The sequence below is a fragment of the Phoenix dactylifera genome, unplaced genomic scaffold (genome assembly GCF_009389715.1).
Source record: "Phoenix dactylifera cultivar Barhee BC4 unplaced genomic scaffold, palm_55x_up_171113_PBpolish2nd_filt_p 002846F, whole genome shotgun sequence".
NCBI lineage: Eukaryota > Viridiplantae > Streptophyta > Magnoliopsida > Arecales > Arecaceae > Phoenix > Phoenix dactylifera.
In genome coordinates this window covers 468-23,846 of record NW_024069941.1, presented here as the reverse complement: position 1 = coordinate 23,846, position 23,379 = coordinate 468, and the positions used below count along the sequence as shown (strand labels likewise).

The 23,379-nt window shown below is 40.2% G+C and overlaps 2 protein-coding genes and 1 long non-coding RNA gene across 4 annotated transcripts; 2 read left to right on the top strand and 1 right to left on the bottom strand.

Moving 5' to 3' along the window:
- Positions 1-3,101: 3,101 nt before the first annotated feature.
- On the top strand, positions 3,102-6,061 carry LOC120109807 (protein AGENET DOMAIN (AGD)-CONTAINING P1-like). The gene is made up of 6 exons (XM_039123478.1): positions 3,102-3,267; positions 3,383-3,454; positions 4,146-4,568; positions 5,764-5,827; positions 5,927-6,012; positions 6,053-6,061. The coding sequence occupies exons 1-6, from the start codon at positions 3,208-3,210 to the stop codon at positions 6,059-6,061; spliced, it is 714 nt and encodes a 237-aa protein (XP_038979406.1). The 5' UTR covers positions 3,102-3,207.
- Positions 6,012-17,028, top strand: LOC120109808 (double-stranded RNA-binding protein 4-like). Of its 2 annotated transcripts, XR_005510579.1 has the most exons (6): positions 6,012-6,108; positions 9,509-9,762; positions 11,426-11,639; positions 11,737-12,293; positions 16,601-16,736; positions 16,909-17,028. XR_005510579.1 is itself a non-coding variant. In XM_039123479.1 (5 exons), the coding sequence occupies exons 1-4, from the start codon at positions 6,102-6,104 to the stop codon at positions 12,288-12,290; spliced, it is 1,029 nt and encodes a 342-aa protein (XP_038979407.1). In that variant the 5' UTR covers positions 6,012-6,101; the 3' UTR covers positions 12,291-12,293; positions 16,601-16,979. The 2 variants fall into 2 exon arrangements, 1 of the variants encoding a protein (XP_038979407.1); XM_039123479.1 differs by having other exon boundaries at positions 16,601-16,979.
- A 3,026-nt stretch (positions 17,029-20,054) lies between these two features.
- LOC120109809 lies at positions 20,055-21,490 on the bottom strand. Its single transcript, XR_005510580.1, has 4 exons — positions 21,364-21,490; positions 21,200-21,262; positions 21,043-21,117; positions 20,055-20,673 (listed from the first exon to the last, which is right to left on the bottom strand). It is a non-coding gene; the product is annotated as an uncharacterized LOC120109809 (long non-coding RNA).
- Positions 21,491-23,379: the final 1,889 nt, after the last annotated feature.

Genomic DNA, 23,379 nt, shown 5'->3' with positions numbered 1-23,379 from the left:
GAACGAGAACCCCTAGCAGCCTTTTCCCTTTTGCATGCGTTGGGACCTTAGGAAGAAGATCAAGAGGAGGTGCACGCCTCCTCTTCTTTTTTCTTTGCTGATGGCGGCTGAAAACCCCAAGAGAAAAGATGGCTCACGGCTGAAAAGAGGAGGAAAAGAATTACTCTAGGGTTTGTTCCTTTAGCTCCTTATAAAGACACATGAAGCTCCTACATTTTAGGAGCTTTATGTTTTCCTTTTGGAGCCAAGAAGAGGGGCGCACGCCCCTCTTCTCTTCTTTTTGATTTCGGCCAAGGGAGGGGGTTCTCCTCATCACGCATGCCCTACTTGACCCAATCAAGTGGGGCTTGGGGTCTAATGCAAGGTGGTCTAGTCCTCTTCCAAAGAGGATTAGGTGCACCTATTTGCTTTCCCTTAAATTCACCTAAACCTTATTTTGTGATGCTTTTTGTTGGTTATGAACATATCATTTTCATGCAAATGCATTGTGTTGCTTACTATATTTCCAAATGGTCCATGCTTTCAGTTGGGTACAAGCTATTGGAAGTCAATTGCTTTCAGTTGGGTTCGACTGCAATTCACACCAGAGTCTGAACCAGGTTCAAATTGCAGCTTTGGTTGCAGACCAGAGTCTGAACCAGGTTCAAATTGCAACGAGGTTCAAATCTTCAACGGGAACGAAGGAAGACTGATAAAGTTGGCTCGGCGCGGAGACGGGCTTCTGAGATGGCCACGCTCCTCACGACCCTTTTCTGCTTTTTGGAGGTCTGCTCAGCTCCGCTCCGTCTAGAAGCAACGGCTTCCTCGGCTTTCGCGTACTTCCGCGCCCGGACTAACATCTCGGTGAGGTCGGCTGGGAAATTCTTCTCAATGGAGAAGAGAAACTTGTAAGACCGGGCTCCAGTCTTAAGTGCCGACATGGCTATTGACTGGTCCAGCTCGCGGACCTCCCAGGTTGCAGCAGTGAAGCGGTCCAAATATTCCCTGAGCGACTCTCCCTCCCTTTGCTTTATGTCGAGGAGGGAGTCTGAAGTCCGTCGCTGGGGTCGGCTGGCAGCGAAGTTGGTGGCGAACTGCCTGCCGAGCTGCTCGAAAGAAGAGACTGTGGTGGGTTTCAGCCCGGCGAACCAAAGCCGAGCTGCCCCTCGAAGCGTCGCCGGAAAGCCTTGCAGAGCATGGCCTCCGAGGATCCCTGCAGCGCCATCAAGGCCCGGTAACTCTCCAGGTGATCGAGGGGGTCGGTAGTGCCATTGTAGGGCTCCACCTGGGGCATCTTGAACCTCGGCGGGACCGGCTCGTCCTCGATTTGTTGGGAGAAGTGGGACTTCGTGGTAAACTCGAAGTCGCCATCGCGTCCCGCCCTCCTGCCGTGGAGCGCCTCGATCTGGCGCTCCAGCTTCTCGACTTTCTTGTCGAGCTCGTCGCTCTGGGGGATCGCCATGGTGGTCCGCTCGGGCGCTGGTTGCCCTGAGACTGACTCGGCCTCTGACGGTTGCGGCCAGTCGCCAAGACCCCTCACCGGGGGCTCTCTCCAGGAAGATGCTTGAGCGTGGAGACTTTGGCCTTGGGGGGCCGGTCCACTTAAGGGAGGCACCGGCTGAACCGGGGCCTGAGGTAATGGTGCTGTTGGGATGCCCCTAGGTTGCAGGCCTTGGACGGCAGCGGCCAAGGCCTGGACCTGCTGCACCAGGGCATCAAACTGCTCTGGCCGAACTTGGGGAGTCGAATCGGCCAGAGGTGGAGAGTTCTGGACAGAATGTTCGGGGCTAGGTGGAGGACGTCGGGAGGCATTAGAAGCTCCCTTGCTTCTCAGCTTCATGGCCGCGACTCGGGCCCTTCCTCTAGCGCCAATTGTTGCTGGAATTTGGACCCGGGGGACCGCTGGGCCAGGAAGGGGGAGCTCCGGGGTCAATCGGCGGTAATGGGTGGCGGTCCGTCGGCGCGTGGCGTCCTCCGGGAGACCTGCAAGAGGCCGGTGGCCGGGGTTTCCGGCGCCGGCCCTCCGATGCTTAAGTCAGAGGGGGCAAGTGTAAGGATGGAGACAATAGTAGAGAGAGTCTGAGTTTTTAGCTCCCCTCTCTCCCAAATGGGGGAATTCCCCTTTTATAGAGGGAGCTGGGTTACCTGTGATGTGGCGGGGCAGATGGCCTGCCGTACGATCTGGCATGTAGTAGAATTAATGCTCGATCGTGTGAGTCAACAGTGTCACTGTCGGAGATTAGGCCGGAGCTCTTAGGTTGTCGTTGAACCGTATCATCATCAGCAGCCAAGTGGGTTTACCGTAAGAGGCTCGATGTCCGTAGATGACAGAAGCCATACACTTTGATGGCTGAGTGAACCGGAGATCATTATGAACCATGCTCATTTAATGGTTGAGTGCGCCGGAAGCCAGCAGAGGCCATGCGCATTAATGGTTTGACGACAGTAGCGGGATACAGTGAGATTGAGTATCTAGAGTCAGACTCCTTTTAAGGAGTTTAGGCCAGGGTCGAATATTTGGACAAGGCATTTCGAAGTTCGGCACCTGGTCGGGTGCCGAGCCGAGCCAGTTGCCCAGTTGGGCGCCTTTGGCTCGTGTCGTTAGGTCGACGCTTTCTGGTCGGCGCCTCCTGGTCGGGCGCTTCCTGGTCGGGGCTCCCTGGTCGGCGCTCCCTGGTCGGCGCTCCCTGATCGGGCACCTTCTGGTCGGGGCTCCCTGGTCGGGCGCCTTCTGGTCGGGCGCCTTCTGGTAGGGGCTCCCTCTGGTCGGCCCTTTGTTCCGGGATGACTTTGGTTTTTCCCCCAACATTTTGTGATGCTTTTTGTTGGTTATGAACATATCATTTTCATGCAAATGCATTGTGTTGCTTACCATATTTCCAAATGGTCCATGCTTTCAGTTGGGTACAAGCTGTTGGAAGTCAATTGCTTTCAGTTGGCTTCGACTGCAGTTCACACCAGAGTCTGAACCAGGTTCAAATTGCAACGAGGTTCAAATCTTCAACGGGAACGAAGGAAGACTGATAAAGTTGGTCCGGCGGATTACCGTATCTGCAGGTATATAAGAGCGAGGGTCACGCCTTTCATTCCTTCTCCTTCCCTCCCTCCTCTCTCACTCTCGCTCTCTCTCTCTCTCTCTCTCTCTCTCGATCTCGATCTCGATCTCGATCTCGATCGCTTCTCCGGAAGAAAGAAGAGCGAAACATCCAACTGTAGGAGGAGCGATCGATGGAGGCAGGGGCGAGTTCCAGTCGGCGGCAGCGGCAGAGGCCTCACGGAGCCTTCAAGGTAAGAGAATCCTTCTTCCCTCTCTCGCTCCCTCCCTCTCTCTCTCTCTCTCTCTCGATCTCGATCTCGATCTCGATCGCTTCTCCGGAAGAAAGAGCTAAACATCGAACTGTAGGAGGAGCTATCGATGGAGGCAGGGGCGGGTTCCAGGCTGCGGCAGCGGCGGGGGCCTTACGGAGCCTTCAAGGTAAGAGAAATCCTACACCTCTGCAATAATCACGATAATCTCTTGCCGATGATAAAATAGTGAGCACAGCACAGGGCCGGCTCAACCCTTAGGCGACTGAGGCGGTCGCCTAAGGCCCCGGCCTAAAGAAGGCCTTGGCCTGAATCCCTCTCCCCCCCGGCATCTCCCGTCGTCGTCCTTCCCCTCTGATGAAGATCCATCAGAGGGGAAGATCCATTGCGGCAGCCGACGTCGTGATTTCCCGAACTATCACACTGGACGGCTTCCCTCTTCTCCTCCGGTGGCTCTTCCTAAGGAGATACCGAGGCTCATCAGCCGGCGGCACCGGCTTCCGGTGAAGCACCAAAATCGATCCGCCTCCAGCTTCTCCATTCCTTTTTTTTATTTTTTTCCTCCACTAATCTCCCATTGAACCTCCCGATCGTGGCAAATCGATGGTCGTGATGTTGATCAAGGCCGATGGCTGCTGGTTGAGGACCGTAAAGTCCATGGACAGAAGGGAAGGCAAATCACTTCCAATGGTTTTGTTTCCTGTGGTTTTGCTGTACATTTGAATTCACTTCCAACTGCACAACGTGCACTCAATTGGGAAGGCAAATCAAATATTTTTCACAATGGGAAACGCTCGATTCGATGTGAAACCCATTTCACGTTAAGGCTGGAAGTTCGCTCACATATTTTCACCTTGCAGGAAGTGGCTGAGCCACTGTTCAGTGTGGGAGCACAGGTCGAGGTCAGCCGGGAAAGCAAGAACTATGGAGCTGCTTGGCTTGCAGCTACTATTGTTAGTATGATCAGCAAGTCCATATTTTTGGTGGATTGCAAGACCCCGAGAGCTGTCACTGACAGAGAGTTGTCGACGGAGATTGTTGATGCTCAACACATTAGGCCTCCACCTCCCCTTGCATTAGACGATGAGGATTTCAGGTTACATGATGTTGTTGAGGTGCTTTACCATGGCGGGTGGTCGCTAGGAGTTGTTACTCAGATTTCTAATGGGTCAAAGTACATTGTCAAGTTGAAGCATCATGAAGAGGAGATGGAGTTTAATTGTTTCGAAATGAGATCCTGCCAGGTATGGGAGGATGGGCAGTGGATCAGCTATTCCTCCCAGGTATGAATGGCTTCAAGTTAGCACTTTCTTATTGTTTCATATGTTGGCCTTTCAATGCCTTGTAGTATTTCTATCCCCTATCACCTACAATTCAATCCTGCATATGTTCTACGAAATATTTATTATCTCAGAGTCTTGCCAGCAAGTCAATGTGACACATGGTATTCCATAACAACCTAGGTTTTGGATGATATATAAGTCTATACCAGTGTCGGGCACTTGCTGATATGGCTTGTCACCACACAATACAATTGAATACAATGCAATACAATACACTGCATTGATGTGGGCATGACATCATACATCTGTGGTCTTTTGTTTGGATAAAATCATTCTCTTTCTGTATCAGCTAGATGTCCACTGATATCGGCCAAGATGTTATGATCAACTTAGACTATTTGGACATGTTCTTTTCATGGATATTGTCTACTGTACACAATGCCAAGATGATAGTTGGTCTTTCTTTTTTACTGTATTAGACACTATTTAGATATCCTGATTGTTACATAAGAGCTGAGATATCTGGGTATCTTAGTCTTCTTAAAAACTCTGCATCCTTCCATCTTGATCACCATAAATTGATTTCTTGTTTTTATTCTGTTTTTTAGCTTTCTAGATTTTCAAGTACAATTTGCTTTTCTATGGGTTCAAAAGAGTCGATATGGCTAATGTGAACTCCTGGTTATCCTATATCTTTGTACGTGCAATAATTGTAATCAGTCATTAGAATTAAATTGGAAGTTAGAGTCTTTAGAGAGATTCTTTTTGCTTTTATGTAACTGGAAACAATATAGAGGTATACACCAAAGTTAAAAGAAAATTACATGTTAGCAATTCAATGGAGTGGTTGATGATTTTACTTTTAAGTTTATGGTTGTTCAAGCATGGCAATGAACATTTTAATCCATGGTCATGTATAATAGGATTTCATATTCCTGTGGTTGATCCTTTCATGCAGTGATATTTGCATCTTTGTTCGACCCTTCTGCTTAGGAATGTGTGTCGAAATTTTTCAGTGCCTCCTAATTATTTGTTGGCCTCTTCTTTTCAAAATTTCAGGTCAAGAATAGAAAAGTATTTTTCAGTGCCTCCTAATTATTTGTGAGACCTTGCTATTGTAGTTAGTTTGATAATAATTATGTTTGGACTTCATGATTCAATTTTCCAATTGACTATTTTTTCTCCTTGTTCCCAGAGCATGAAACAATATTCACAGGAGGAGTTAAAGACAAGGAAGAGAGGCAGGCCTGCAAAGAAAAGTATCATTCACATGCATGCCTCTATAGTTTGCAGATGCTGCCATTTTAAGTTTAATGCATTATGCTCCCTGTAGCTTAAAACTGCTCATCAACTTGCAGGCATAGAATCGGAACAAGCAGAAGATTTGCCTGAGCAAGTTGCTGAAGAAGAACATGGGAAGAAAGAAATTGAGCAATCAATCAAGGTCAGTCTTGTGATGCATCTTTTGAAACTCGAGCACATAGTCATCATGATGAAGCAACGGGGTACAAGGACCCCCCACTACTTGCGAATATGCAGGGTATGTTTGAATAATAATATTGAAATTTACATGTTTGTAGTTTTCTCAACTATACCATATGTTCGCATTGTTGCTGGAAGATTAATATGACTTGTCGTGAGCGCCTGGTGGTATTTGTATTTTTGAAGGGAAAAAAGGTTTCTTTCATTCAGTAGGTTAATTTTATTATTCCTACTTTTTTTTTTCATCAGAGATTTTTAATTTGTTAATTACTCTCATTTATCTGTATATTTTCTGTTCTGATAGTCTATGAAGAAGCAACATCCCTCTTCTGAATCGCTGATTGCACAAGTAATTTTTTTAAGTTTTCATGGTTAAGATGTGGAACCAGTCCGTATATGGTTCTCAGCCTCGATCAGGTAAGCCCATGATTGTGGACTGGACCCAGTCGTGCCCAGTTCAGGTTTGAAAGCAACAATGCCTGAGACTCATGCTGAGTTCCATTTCCATTGCATTAGCTGACAAACTTCAAGCTGAGGAATATCAAGAAAAGTCTGCAATTGTATTAATCTGCTTCTTGGCCTAAAACATTGGATGGGCCCTATCAAATTTTAGTATTTCCAATGTAATCTTTAATACATAACTCCATTTAAACAAAAGGGAAATGTTAAACCACATTTCTGGTATAAAGATGGATCAATGCTTGTTGGCCTCGGCCTCCCTATTGAAACTCTACAGGAAATTCCCTCTTTAGAAAATCTATTTGCTTGGATCTGCAGTTGTCCGGTAGCCAGGCTGTTTCCTCTATTAATGCAATATGGATAAGCATTCTTAAATACCTCCTAATTGCCAGGCTGCAGCAGATGTTATTAAAAAAAGGGGGGTTTTGGAGGACGGCTTCAAAGCTATAATGCTGACAATGAAACTATTAAGTTCTTCGTAGTTTAGAAACTAATTAATCTAAACTAGTAAAAAAATTATAAAATATTTTTCGAGTCATATAAATAGTTGTAGATGGAGCTTGGTAGGAGATGCAGGCGACCATCCTAAATTTATGAATACCATTCAAGATTTTATGACATTCTACCACCCCAACCCCATCACCTCTCGCCCATTGGAAAAACAAAATTCCAAAAAAACAAATGAGCTTTTGGTAATCGTATCTCTCATTCTAATATTCAAATGAGCTTTAACAACAATACTATTTTGAGGTCACATGAGTTTTCTTTACCCTTAATTCATTCAATCATAACAAATTCTAGCGATTGGTAATTGCATGACTATTCAATGTTATTAGTGTTTTATTTGTAGGCTTTCTTTTTCTTTTTCTTTTTTTTCTCTCATTGAGAAGTTCATCGTTTGATTCTAGTTATTCTAGTTGGACCATCATGTACTTGGTCAGGGTACTTTGAGATTTTTTATCCTGATTTTTATTGAATTTTACCAATTAAAAGTTATTGTTGAAGTGAGTTTGTGATAGAGTTTACTCTTATAATTTGAGCAGTATATTAGAATCTCTTGCCAAGATAGCACATCTCTTTAATCATGTCCCTTGTTCTAATATTGAAATAGGCTTTAACAACAACACTATATTGGGGCGTCATGAGTTTTTTCTTTACTTTTAATTTATTCAACCATGAAGAATTCTAGTGATCGGTAATTGTGTTTTTCATTATTAGTATTTTTATTGTAGTTTTCCCCTTCATTGAGCAATTTATCATTTGATAATAGTTTTTCTAGTGGGACAACCATGTACATTCTGATCAGGGTAGTGCGAGATTTCTTTGGAGCATCTCGGACAGTATATGCTTGACTAATTGAATGATATGTGGTCTAATGGGTGCTTCACATTAGTTAATACTTTTATTTTCTATCTTTTGTCCTAAAATTATCTCTTTTTTATTACCTCTCCTTATAATTATCTTAGGATGAGCACACAGAACACATACATAATATATATTATTTTAAATAGAAAATTACATCGTACCCTTCAAATTTGAATTAGAAATATTTTGATCCTAAATTTTTAAATCTTTCAATTAGTCACCATAATTTTTTTTCCCATTACAGTGTGGCGTAGTCATCTATCCCCATTAAGAATCGTGATCTTGTAATTATCGTATGATAAAAACCTGGCCTCCTATTCCTTTAACGCCCTTCCTACTTGGATTAGCAACGGTGTTAGTTTTTTAGTGTTAAGGGATAGAGATCATAAAGGACTCATACAAAAAATAAAAAAATATTGTACCATGAACAAATTAGCAGCCTATATATCCACTGATAATTTAGAATAATCACAACATCTAATTTCTTTTTTTTTTTTGTTTCCTATCAATGATAAAAGGAAAAATAGATTAAAACTAGAAAAAAGGGGGAAGGGGGTTGATGCTTATGTCCTCTCCGGCAAGGCTGTGTTCTCTTGAGAAGCGAGGCTATGGATTATAGGAAGTATGCAGTTGTATTACTGGTCGCTTAAACTTTGAAAATTAAATTGTCTGTGGATCACCTATTGTTGTTAGTGCTATGACTATATAAATTAAGCTAATTAGTTAACTAAGAAATTTTCAGAAGTAAGTGTACTATGAGAGAGTTACAAGAGTCCTGTGGGATGTTTAATTTAGTTTTGCAGAAGTTGTATATGTGATGAAAAATTTGATTCTAAAAGGCAAATCTAACCAGTCTACATTGACTAGCCTAACCTCCTCTTGTTAAGTGCTTTGCTGATAGAGTATGTGGGGGATCACCTAGGTTTTGTTATACTGATATTGGGTGTTATGTATTACTTTCACCCATTTGTTGTTCAAAGCATTGTATTACATGATTATCAGCAAGTAGTTAGTTACTGATTTAAGTTAATAACTGTGACCATTTCTACAAGATAGCAGGATAGTAACTTTCGCTCCTATTTTTATTAGCAACATTAATGCTACAGAATATTATTAGTTTATTTTCTCAGCTTTCTCATTTTGCAATTCTTGCATGAAAGAAGTTTTGTTAATTTGTGGGTTTGTCTGGTTAATTTTCTAAATAACTTGCAAATATTTTTTAAATCTACTTTAGTTTTAGATTGTAATGGGTTTTCTCAAATAATGCCTAGCGGACATGGCCTAATTGAGATGGATTTTTCTAAGGGTTGATCATGGATTGATGTTGCTGGAGGTAAACTGCTGGAATAGTATATATTTGAGTAGGGCAGGATTTGGCTAATATACTTGCAGTTTTTCTTGGTTATCTTTTTTCTTCGTATGATCAGATTATTTTTTTGGTTCTTTTTCTTTTGAGTGATGGAATTTGAATTTGATTCTTTATAAATGAAAAAGAAATACATGTTGTACTAATTTTAGTTTCATTTAAATGTTATGGATTTTCTTTGTTATATAGAAAGTCAGGTGATCTTCAGTTAACTGAATGGATGTTTCTTTTTTTGATTAATTCAATTTTGCTCTTCATGTATTGACAGAGCAATTCATGCATAAAAACCGCTTACAAGAATATGCTCAAAGGTCATCCATACCTTTGCCAATATATCAAACTGTTAATGAAGGGCATCCATATGCATCACAATTTAGATCTACTGTTCTGATAGATGGAGTGACATTCATGTCATCTCGGACATTTCCTCGTCGAAAAGAAGCAGAGCAAGACGTGGCAAAACTTGCTCTTGAAGGCATATCTAGGAAGATAAAGGATGAAGGAATTCCCCTAATTCATGCAGTATGTTGAATCTATCTAATTATTGTTTCATTTAAATTTGTCATTGCAACATTTTTACGCTTCCAAATGTTGTGTAGTGTGTGTATGTCCATACTCCAAAAATTGATGCCACTGGTCTTGCAATTTGAGTTATTTGTTTCTTAATTTGCTTTGATACTTGTACATAAAACAAGAGAGCTAACACAAAAAGAACTGCTACGATATTATATTGAGACATCTAAGCCTACTTTTTATTCGTTAATTATATTGTCATCCACTAAGAAGATTAAGAAATCTTTTGTTCCTTCTTTGTTATTGTTTTGCTAAGTCGTGCATTTGTTTGTTAATTCAGGATGTTGCTCATAAAGCAAAACAAGGGTTAGGCAGGCACATATGTTCCATGTAGGTAAATTTAAGATTACCCAACGGAAAGCATGAAAATCATGGAATATAAATCATAACCACAATGCTTTATAGGACATTTGCAGATCAGTTGATCATTGAAAAAAAAATGATGCAATGGATGTCATATCCGAATATATCTTATCGAGAGATTTAAGGCTGCCTTGTATTCTTTAATTATATAGTCATACCCTAAGAAGATTAAGAAATTTGTTGTTCCTTCTTTGTGATTGTTTTGCTAAGTCATGCGTTTGTTTGTGAATTCAGTATGTTGCTTATAAAACAAAATAAGGTTTAGGTGAATTTAAGATTACCCAACAAAAAGCATCAAGATCATGGAATATAAATCATAACCACAATGCTTTATTTTCAGGTCAGTTGATCATTTGAGAAAATAATGCAGTAGATGTCATATGATTTGTTTGTCAGTCTCACGTGTTGTCTAAAGTTTCAGATCAATTGTTCATGTAACAAAGGGCAAAGAATGTTGTATCATTTGTTTGCATTTGAAATATATTACTAAGTAATTGGACTTCATGACTTTCACTTCATGTTACTTGTTGGGTGCAACCATTACATAATAATGTGTGCACATGTATGCATTCACAAGTTCACTTGTGGAAGTGAGATGAGCCATGATATCTTATCTCCAGCTTTGTGTTACTTAAAAATGAGAGCATTGCAAGTTAATTTCTCAGTAAAGCAATATAACTTCTTATCATTTGGAAGGGCGAGATAAGCCATTCTACCCACTTTGTTTTCATACTAAAAACTAATTGATATAGCTCTGGAACTGCTTGAAATTAGCCCCTAATACTGTAAACTTTTACTTTGGAGCTTCATAATCTTTTGTTCAGTTATAACTGAATGCAATTATTTTTACTTTTGCTAATGTGAAGTCCCCCACTATTTTGAGTTGTCTTTCTCTGCTGTAATCAGTATTGTCATTAATCATGACGAATGTTTTACCCATAATTTTTTTTGAGCATCACAATATCCCACCTAACTATGCTTCAGTTGAAAACTAAAATCTGTTAAGCTGGTGGATTAGATATTTTAATAATTTAAAATTTATGGTTCTATGTACACTTACTAGTCTGTGTATAAAAATGCTAGACATGTTCTCGAAGAAATAGTTGATAATGATGGTACTGATAATGACTTTGCTTATGTGTTATTCATGACATCATGTTTGAGTTTCTGATTTTTTTTTATAGCATAAACTTTGCCATTTGAAAGATTATGTATATCAAAATATCTGACTTTATCTGCCACTTTTCAGGATACTACATTCTGCAAGTCTATCCTTCACGAATATGCAGTGAAGATGTATATAGAGAAGCCTGCATACACAACATCTCAATTAGAAGGGGTGCTGCTTCCTTCTTTTATATCATCTTTGGTTTTTGATGGAAAAACTTATACAGGTGCTGCAGGAAGAAACAAGAAGGAAGCAGAACAGATTGCTGCACGTGCTGTTATTCAATCCATCTTAGGTTCTCTTTATTGTGCTTACTTGATTTGTACCTGGTTAATTTAGAGCATGTATTAAGAAGTCATAGAGTCACTTTAATCATTCATAATGTTTTGCAGCTCACTCTGATACAAGGATTATCATGTCTGAAATTGTAAAATCCAAGGGTAAATTGTATGCTGCAATACAAAAGAACAATGACTCAGGTTTATCACATCTGGGAAATGCAGCCTCGGGACAGCAGGCAAGGAATGACTCTAGTGGCAGTACTGTGAAAAGAAAAAAAATTCAGGCTGCCCCAGCAAATGACGACTTAGCTGGTGTTGCAAATCATAAGCAATTGCTCTTGGGGCAACGTCCTGCTGCTGCAGAGACAGAACCACTTCTTGAAGCTAAGAAACCTATAGAAGAATATCCATGCGAACAAAGTTTTGGACCAATTGGAGGGGGCACATCACCGCCAGTTCTTTCACAAGATGTTCTACCTTCAGGATTAAAGAGGATTGTGTTCGAGTCATCTGATGGATCTTATCATGCTGAACAAAACCAGGTAAATGATCTGGATGGGCCATCTATGCAATCCTATGATGCTCAATACAGGTTCCTAGTAGCCAGAGAAAGCGCTCGAGGAAGAAGCAGAACAGAGGACATCAAACAGGAAAGCACGGACTGAACAGTATGGATTATATAATCTATTATGGCATAAGTAACTTTATTTCTTTCTTTTACTACTGCGATGCATGACTCAGATTCTTCTGTCTTTGGTTGAAATTTAGTTCTTAACCAGTTTTGTTTAACAGGTAATCACACAGTCCAAACAAGATAATCTATTTATACTATTCATAAATTTTATAACCATAAATGAGAAAAATAATCCACTCTTGGAAGAGATTTGTCTCCTTTGATCAGTTCCTTGTAGAAATAATTCAGCTCTTTATTTCATGTTGTATCAACACAAGTTTTGGAAGAGCAAATAGTTTGTCTAATGAATGGGGATGATTATTATGATGCTTTAACATGTCAGTTTTCATCACAGCAATTTAAGTCGACTATGGTACATTGTGACTGATTCATGCCTCATTGCCAGTTAAAATTATTTTCTTACTCAAAGAGATGTAACAGTATCATGCCATCTGCTATTTTGCAAGTAATGTTTCATTATTAACTTGAATTTCAGACCAAGGAAATTGAAAGAATGATAAAACAAGCAGTAAGGGACTAAAGTAAGAAACTTGGTGAATCAACCATACATCAAGAAGAAAGCAGCTTCATGCTAAGTAAATCTTTTCTTTTCTTTTCCTTTTTCTCTTTTTTTTGGAGGGGGTTGGGGTCGTGTATGTGCTGTGTTTAAGAAATGCTGAATTTCTTATTGAAAACTATAGAACACATACAACCTCGATGAGTGCTTTCTTCAAGATGGAAGAAAAGTTGGTTTGAGTCTTTATCAGGCCTGTATAAGATGTTGTTACAGGAGAAAATTATTCCCTTTTTAGAGTCTGAACCTGATAGATAAATCTTAGTAAGTTTCTATCCATAAATAAAGGAGAGGAACATGCAATTAACCAAATCATGGTTTTCAGGACCCTGTACTGGTGGGAAACCGAATGAATACTTGGTACATCCTTAGTCAGTGCCAAAACCAGGACAGTACTAACAGATACCTATTGGGTACCATTATGGGTACTGAAACCGGTACTATGGGCCTTGCACAAAATTTCTAAATTTCAGATAATCAATCCTTTTGATAACTAACATAAGACTCTTATTATATTTCTAGTCAAATACCAAAACTTTTCTATGACTAGATGAGCCATAAGCTTCCTAAGATAAGAATCGAAAATGCTACTTAGGGAAAGACCATAATGCGGGACAATTCCAATGTGATGGAGACATATATGGAGGTCTCTGATGTCAATCTTATGCAAGGAGGCTATCTAGGGAAAGATTCATATGTGAAGGAATGCCAAACTTTTCAAGGTGATTTGACGTCAATCTGTGCAGTTTTTAAGCCTGAAGGCTGCATGATGATTTGCCTTAAGCTCATGATGGCTTAATTTAATTCAATGTTTCCTTAGTTGCCCCATTTCATAAGATGTCATGCTGGTGCTTCTATTTGGTGAAAGATTCTCATAAATGCAAGCAAAGATGAAGCTACATATCCTCTTTTCCCATGTATGAGTACATAAACCTTTGGATAATTGATTGTTCTTGGCTTACGAGGTTCAACCATGATCTTGCTAGCCTTGTCCTTTTACATATAAGATTCAGCCCTTGGATTAGAATGACTGCTGCGTTCTTTTTTGTCCCACATGCTTTGCAAATCCATCATCCACAAGCCTAGTTATAAACCTCATTTTTCTGTAGAAGTTTGTAAAGCATTATTTTCAGCTGTCTTAATATATAAAACTCAACTTCATTGAAAACATAATCAGACTTGATTTAATTATTGCATTTTTGACAAGGACTTCATTATAAACTTTTGGTACTTTAGGATCTTCAAAACTGGATTGTAATTGTTCGACTTGCCCACCATTCAGGAGCATCACTCTTTACCCAAGGTATTGAAAATAGCCTAACTACTGTTTGTGGGATAAGACAAGGCTAAAACTTCACAACATTGTGGGATTCCTTGCTATATAGCTTAAAATTCAACATGAATTCTCATGGTGCTTTATAGCTTAAGATTCATCTTTTCCTTTCTGCAGCAAATTGTTGAATTGATTTAACTTATTTTCATTGTATGACAGTCTAACTTCTCTAACACATTCCCTGAGGAAACTTGTTTTACTTCCAAAAATGAGTCAAGACGACATACCAAAAAAAGTATTGGAGATTAAGTTTTAGATGCCTGAGTTTTCATTTCTGTTAACTTAGCTTTATACCTTACTTGGCGACCTTCATCAAGTTTATCATTACTTCTATTTTCCAAGTTCATTTTGTGTTGACTCCATACTAGATGATGTTTGGAATAAGATTTGATGTTTAATTTTTTGGAGTCAAAAAACAGATGCTACTTACGTTGTTTTTGTGCCTCGACTCGTTTTTTTTTATTTTGGCCAAGTAAAACAATTTCTCTTTATAATATAAAGGACATAAGACTCATTATGGGTGATAGTTGACTGATTTGACAAGGACTTTTTGATGATGCCTCTGATTCAATCATTTGAAAAATATGCTTGAACAAGATCTCTCTTTTTTGGTAATAAGACTTGAACAAAATCTTTTATTAATTGAAAAAACGTATAGCTGTGTTTACATCTTATTCAAGCAAGTGCAATGCATGCAACTTAGGAAACAAGAAAGGAGTTAATTTATCATGCACTGGATTTTATTACAATAAAAAAGTTCAACTTTTTACAAGGATATTTTCATTGTGGGTGCTTGTTAGTAACAGACAGATATGTCAATGGTTGAAGAAGTATATTCATTTATGTCTGAAGTTATATATAGCGTTCTAATGCTCCTCTATTCAGGTTGGGAACTACTTATACCATTTTTCTGCAATGATTCATAGAGAACTAAACATTGAAGAATGCTAATGAAACTCTGTTTTAATTATCACAGCAAACAGTTATAACCACCAATTTCTAATGGTCAGCTCCACCAGAGTAGTGCTGGATCATCCCCATTCCTGTTGGCATTGAGAGATACTCTGCCTATGATTGCTTCATCTTGGTTCAAGAACCTACAAAAATCCTCTATTTTAATAAAACCAAATCGATGAGAATATGAAGGAGCCATAGCATTCACCCTTTTCCTGAAAATAGTAAAAGAATATGCACCACTGACTATATTAGATACACTACTGTAGTGTCATATTTTCGGTTTGCTTCCTAAATGATAGATAAGTAATAGACGTAATCTGTTCTGTGTTAGTTCAAGTAGTTAGTGTCTTCATGAAGAAGTATAATTGATGTTGTTAGGGTTCTAATTGTTTTCTATAGAAGTTAACCTTAACTAATATTGTACATATTTTTGAAAAATGCTTTCTTCATTTCTAAGATTATAGTAAGTTTAAGCTTTCCACCAGGCTGTGGTTCTTTTTTGCTCCTTATGATCAGAATATCTTTTTTTCAGTTTGTTCCATCATGTGTTGCATTTGTGGATTCAAAAGATTTGAATGACTAGTTGTAGTTTTTTAGTTATTATTCTCGACTTGCATGTGTTTGATTTTCTACATTTGTTAGTAGTTACTGGTTGGAATTGTTTGTATTTCAAGTTAGTATCTCATTCAGATGCTCATGTGACTTACCCTTCAATTATTGGATACCCATTATAGGTCATAAATTGCTTTCAATTCAAAACTTTCTAGCAACATTGTTGTTAATTTGTTGTTGAAGCTAGCCAAGTCTCCTCTTCTAGTTGGTTTCAAAATTTGCCTTTTCTTCTTGTGCTTGCCTGATCTTGATAAGCATATTTAAGCTCAACATGTTTAGACTTTAATTAAGTAGGGAGTGACCAATTAGTCATCATTATCTTGATGTATTATAATTTTCATCCTAAGAGTGAGCCATGGTGCAACAGTAAGGTTCTATTATGACCTGGAGGTTATGGGTTCGAAACACAGTCTTTCTATATGTAGGAGTAAGGCTGCATACGTTTGACCCTTCTCAGACCCTGCAATGGTGGGAGTGTCGTGCATTGTTATACCAGTTTTTTTATACATTATGCTTAGGTGTTTAACAATCACTTATGCATGCTATACCAGATATACGAATGTGGTTTCTATATAAAACTTGTGTATAAAGATATATCAATTCGAAAGAGAAAAAAAGGGGAAAAGATTCAACTGTAGATTTATAATCTAATATATTATTTTCGGAAAGAATCTGCTCAATATATTTGATTTTCTGTTTTGGACATATAGACGTGTTGAAATGTTTTCATATTCTTTTTTCTAGTGATGTAATTTCAAAGTTTGCATGTATTCTACTTTCCCACAATCTACTTCCAATGATGCAACTTTATGTCAATGTGATCCAGGATGACAAATCTTTCAGCATATTACGCAAGTCTCTTGGCTCATTTCTGGAAGGCGCATCCGATGATGATTTTGGGCCTGATGAATGAGCCTTGATCACCAGTAACTGCTCTTGGATATGGGGAAGCATAAAATTCTGTATGTAAACCTTATTCTCTGACACCATCTATCTTCTTCAACTGAAGATTTTACCAAATTGTTGGATGGTGAATTGGGATTAAAATTTGTCAATGGTTCCTAGGCTCCAGATTCTGTTTTGTTAATATAAGAAAGGGGTATCTACAGTAATCATGGCATTGCCTGTTTCTAGTTTTCCAGGACCTTGACTACTGAAACACTATGTTGGTAAAGGAGGTGAAGTTAAATCTTTTGACGAGGACATACCCAGGAATTGCACCAACCATTGACTTGTGTGAACCACAAGACATTGCACTTATCCCATAGCTTACATGAATGATTTCATCATCTCAAGCAAAAGTATTCCTGTTACATGAAGAATATCGAGTTGCATGACATCTCAAAGTTCACTAGCATGCTCCACAGAGAACATGCACAAAGGCTTTTTCCTCTATTGATTTTGAGCCCAGAAGATAGGGGAGAGGCATGGTTTTCAAATATGCTACAACCTCTTGGATGCTCATGACCTATCAAATCTCGGGCATTTTCCAATTTTTTAATTGATGATAATGAAATGCCTCGAGGCTTTGTATGGTTCCCAGCCAAAAAAAACTTTCAAGTCAGTATTGCTCCTCTTCTCCTCTTAACCCACTCTCTGTTTTTTATAATTCTACGCTGTTGTTTCTGCTTGGACCTTTCGGCCGCAGCTGAACCTCCTTGGTTGCTAGAATCAGGAATCTGTGCGGAATGTATGGTGTACGTAGTGGTGTTTTAAAGAAACACTCATATCTAAGGAAAATGCCTGGAATGCAAGTAAGCATTCAAGTTTCTGGAAGTTTTAAAAGCAATTACATCACTTTCAGTAGACGTTTTGCTAGAAAGAGCAGAATCATAATAGCACATCTTAAACATCATTTATGTGAAACAATTGTTAAATCTAAACCATGTAACTTCTTCGGACCTATTGATGACCATTGGGGATCACATTTAACTGTACAGCACCAATAAAACTTCATCATAAGCAGCAGTGAGTGTACCATTTGAAGTTGCTCCAGAACCCGACCCGACTTGATTTTTTGTTCGGGTCCTAATTTTGGACCCAGACTTGATCCGGTTGAAAATCGGGTCGGGTCGGATCTATGCCAACCCTGACGGGTCATTCGGGTCGGGTCTGGTCCGGATCTATGTATTTTTAATTCAATAAGCGTCAACTCCAATACAGCATCAGATGAAGCCTTTTGCAAGCTCAACAGTTCCTCCTGGAAGCATGAAAATAAAAGTTTTTTCTTTTTTTTCCAGAGTGTAATTGATGCTCATCTTTTCCAGAGCACATGCATTCATCAACAGAAATTTAGGAAAACCAATGCAATCCTCCACAAACCTATAATGGAAGAATAGTGTAGCAGTTTTCAGCCGAAGGTATCTGTTTATCCCAATAATCTGCCTCAACGATTTCTGTGTATACATGGAACTTATCTATCTGTTACATTCAAAACAGGTTCAGAATACGTTTCACCAAAAAAATGATACTAATGTAATGAAGAAATTATTCTGGACAACTTACCTCAACTGTAAGCTCTTGCAGATTTGGAGAACCATTGAGTAGGGATACTAAAATTGAAGCAAGATACTTGCCATTGAAGTGGATTTTCAGATCTAGCTTCTTCAACTGGATCAACCGATGTTCGGAAGGCAAACTGACAGAGTCTTTTTGGAATAAGAAAGAGATAGAAATATTATTATGCCTCACATTGAGCATAGAGATTAAAACAAAATCAACTTGCCCAACATTTAGACTGCAAGTTCCTACATCTAAAACATTTAAATAGGTGCAACTTTCCATCTAAAACATAAACATTTGAAGAAGTGAACACTGTTGCAATTGCTATTCATAAAGAATCAAACTTGAAAGCAAACCTGGTTACAGTATTAGCATCACAGGATTTTTCAAAGCAAAATTCAACCCCATATGACAAATGACAATCCAAATAATCCAAACAAACGGTCACAGTATTAGCATCACAGCATTACAATTTACAATATCACAACAAAATTCTACCCCATATGACAATCCAAAAGGATGCATCACAACATCAGCATCATGTTCAGTGAATTTTAGAATTACATAACTAAGAACATGCATAATGAACCACAATTTCCTCCATCCATTCGACAACAGCTAAAAGATCACCCACTCGGCAGAAACAATCAAGAACATCAGTTAAGATAGATTACCACCAATCCTGCATAAAGCAAAGAAGCAACATCAGTTTACGATCATTATACTATAAAATCATGAGCATAAAATGCTACTTTATACAATAAAAACAAAAAAATTAACGATGTATACCTATGACAAATAACTGAATAAGTAACAAATATTTCAAATTTATATAAGGACAAAAATATGCCACCAAAAGTATAAATAAATAAGTTCTTTCTTCAGAGTACAAACTTCAACTTGAGAGTACAAATTTCAATTGAATAGTTACACACTTACACTAGCAGGAACTAATTAATATACAGGCATACGGACAATCTAAGCATTTTTTGCATTAATAACTGTTGTGGTTCAAATCTGGCCCGAGGGTGACCATGCTGGTGGAGCCGAGGGAGCCGCCGGTGTTGAAAAGGGGAAGACGGAAGCCACCTCCTGCGCGACGGCCACGGACCTGTACAGAGCCTCACCGGTGTTCTCGGTGAGGACCCTTCGACGATCAAGTTAGAGTGGGCAAATTTGGTCCAGCCAAAAGGTCCCTTAGGAATTACCTGATCGAGCTATTTATAGCCTCGGTGGAGTGGCCCAAGTGACAGAGGTACTGTCAGTCCCCATCATGAGGGGTATGGCTCTGAGCCGGATGGCGGCAGCCCAGATAGCACTACAAAAGAAGGAATAACTCCCGGCGCTTTTTTTTGTCTCTACCGACGCTTATAAGCGTCGGCGAATTCCCAGCCCACGCGACCCAAAGCATGGGTCAAACGTCGGGCAGGTGGGCGTGGGTCCGGTTTTTGCCGACGCTAAGAGAAAGCGTCGGCAAAAACATGGATTTGCCGACGCTAATGAAAGCGTCGGCAAAAACGGCTTTCCCGACGCTTTAAAGCGTCGATAAAGCCCAATCCAGTTTGCGTTTTCGCCGACGCTTTAAAGCGTCGGAAAAAACAGATTTTCCGACGCTTTAAAGCGTCGATAAAGACCAACCAGTTTTGCGTTTTCGCCGACGCTTTAAAGCGTCGGCAAATGTATTTTGGCCGACGCTTTAAAGCGTCGGGATTGCTATTTTTTTAAAAAAAATAAAAATACGAATGTAAATTATAAAGGTCAAAATACATATATACATGAGTTGTCTTGTGGCTTATTGTTTTACAAAAAGTCAAAGAAGTTAAAACTTTATGCCGAATCACTGATGCTTCCTTTCCTATAATTTGAAAGACAAGCTTATATGATGAGATTAATGTAACAAATTGCTGTCATGCAGAAATTAAAATGCAATTATTTTCATAGCAAGTGGATATCTATTTGGCAGCTAGGCCATTTCAATAACTTCCTTCCGAAGTAGCATAATAATAATTCTAAGTTTCTGAGTAAGCTTTTCATGCCTTGCCCTCTGAAAAATAGCAAAATATGTAATAATCATAACTTTGAAAGATGCCCCTTCGAACTTATGATTTGAGATGTATATAGGACTCTTTAGGAATAATGAAGGCCAATATCTGGTTAAAGTTTTTCTTTCTGATGTAAATATCTAGTTAACATAGGGAAAGAAAAAGAATATATTGTACAATTACTGTCTCATCATATATAATAAGGTATTTTTGATTACCTTGCTTACACATCAAACATATTAAACTATCTATATGTAATTTGTGAAGTCGGAACCGGAGGCACCTGCAATCACGGAAGCGCCAAGAGTCCAGCTCCAGCTCCATTGTCTACTACATATGGGATATTGCCAACCTCCTGCAAGACCAGAATGAGACCCAAGGCCAGAGTCATATTTCCAAGGAGTAAATGCAGATGGTCTTGTACTTTGGTTTTTATGAAGTTGGAGATACAGATATGCATGCACACACTTGTGTAGAGATTCATGCATCATGATACATCATCCATAACTTCATTCTGTAAATACCAGTCTTGTTACAGTTCTCCATGCACTTAGAACATGGCAGCTAACTAAACACCAATCTTGTTGATTCAGACTACAACCAGTAGTTTGAATAAGAGGCCTAGCTATGGCATATAGCCCTTTTAATGGAGAACATGTCAATGGGCACTTAATGAGGTTGGAATGAAACAGAGATGGCAGGGCAGTAGGGAGTAGACACTGACCTGTCCAGGTATGAAGTCATTGAGGATGATAGGAAGTCCCCTGATCAATGCCTCAGCAATTGTACCAGGCCCTGCCTACAAACACGAGAGCACATTGAAGCCATCTGAAAAAAAACTCCTTAGCAGACTGATCTGGACATCTAGGAAACCATGGTACCTTTGTTATGATACAATCACAAGCACCCATCCATTTCTCCATCTGGGTCTCAAATCCTCTAATCTGACAACAAAGGCAATATTGAACAGCTCTCAACAAACAAAAGCTTAAAATGTACCAACAATGCAGGCTTGTTAATTATTATCTCAGACCAGCTACACCACCTTCACAGGGACCCTCCACTTAATTGACTGCAATGTGGAACTCAGTATCTGGTTGCGGCCGCATACGGCAACAATCTGCCCTATAGGTTTGCCGAGCTCTTCATCAAACAGGGCTTCTCCTAAAGCCATTGCATCTTCTTGACTGGAATATCAACTATCCCGGAAGCACCTGCAATCACCAAGAAAGGAAAGGGATCTGAAAAAACCCCCAAAAATCAACACAAAATACTAGAAGCGCCAAGAGCAAAAAATGCAAGAAACGAGAGAAGAAGAAGGAACCGGAGGGCGAGGTCGACGGTGGCGGGGAAGCGAGATGGGGAGGCGATGGATTAATGTCGGCGCGGGACGCCGATCGGAGCTCGAAAAGCGAGATGGGGAGGCGATGGATTGATGTCGGCGCGGGACGATGATCGGAGCTCGGGAAGCGAGATGGGGAGGCGATCGGAGCTCGGGGACGCCGATCGGAGCTCGGGAAGCGAGATGGAGAGGCGATCGGAGCTCGGGGACGCCGATCGGAGCTCGGGAAGCGAGATGGAGAGGAGAGGAGATGGGGACCCTTTTGAATGAGAGGAGAGGAGACGAGACGAGACTTTTTAAGGCAGAGAGGGTTGGAAAGGATTTGGCCTACGACGACGCTTATAAGCGTCGTCGTAGGTCCAGCTTACCGCGACGCTTAAAAGCGTCGTCGATTCTAAAGATGTACCAACGCTTCTAAAAAGCGTCGGTAAAATTTCGCGCTGATCAAAACTATCCCGACGCTTTTCCCTAGCGTCGGAAAAAAAGCGTCGGGAAATGTACCTTTTCCTGTAGTGTAGGCTGGTGACGTGCGCTCGAGGTACTGTCACTCATAAGTGCCTACTTCCATTAGATATTTTAATAATTTAAAATTTATAATTTTATGTAACCTTACTGCTCTGTGTGTGAAAATGCTAGCCATGTGAAAATGCTAGCCATGCTGACCTTTTTATATTTCTTTTTCCCTACTCTTATACTGGGTTTTCATACATGAGATTTCCCCATCTCCTCCGTTGCGTGAGATGGGAGATAAGAGATGTGATATTTTGTGATGTGGAAGTAACACAAACCACAACTGCACAAGACTATACTCTGTCTGGCGTACTCCACCAGCCCTTCAAAAGGCCAGCCACAGTCACCATTCCTCACCAATTGTTCTCATGTTTGCCCCCCTTGGCCTTGGGTTTGATTGGATTTTATCTGATAGCGGTGCGGGAAACACACAATCGATCGGGAATGTCAAGGCACCACTTTCTATCTCGTCAACAGAGAGGAGAGAGAGAGAGAGAGGGGGAGGGAGGGGTGTGATTGGATACGGAGAGTGGATTGTTATAAAGATGGCCACCCATTGATTGGTGAGACTTGCAGAATGGTCAGAAAGATACTCCTTCCAGGCAGCACATATTTTTTGAAAGACAAACAGAGCTGCAGATTGAGTTGCCTCCTTCGTGGCACGACACTCCAGTTAGCTTATTTGGACAAGGGCAGCTGATATCCCTTCTCCCTTATATCATCTTTTTACTTTTGACTTGTTTGGCTGTGCTCATGTGAAAACTATATGAATTGCCGTTTTTACCAAAAAAAACGTCAAAGTCCTCATCGTCGCACCGGACCTCGACTTTGGCCCCAGCACCAAAGCCCCCGCCGGCGGTCCTCCCACCGCTCGAAGATTCTCCTCCTCTCCCAGACCTCCGTGCCATTAGGTTTAGGGTTAGGATTTCATTTGGAATGAGATTTCTCTCTTTTTTTTTGGCGGGAATGGAGCTGGTAAAAATCTGCAGGAGATGAGGTGAAGTAGCAATGGAGACGAGGCGCAGGGGAGGGGGCGGGGTTGCTGGGGATCCGGTCACCTCCTGTGCTTACCGCAAGGTTCTTGTTTCTTCTTGTTGCCGCTGCGGCGAATTCGAATTGAGGGTCATTGAGATATTAAGGCTACGGCGTTTATGTTATCTTAGGAGGCCTGATTTGTTTTGAACAATCCAGATTTGGCAATCTGTCAAA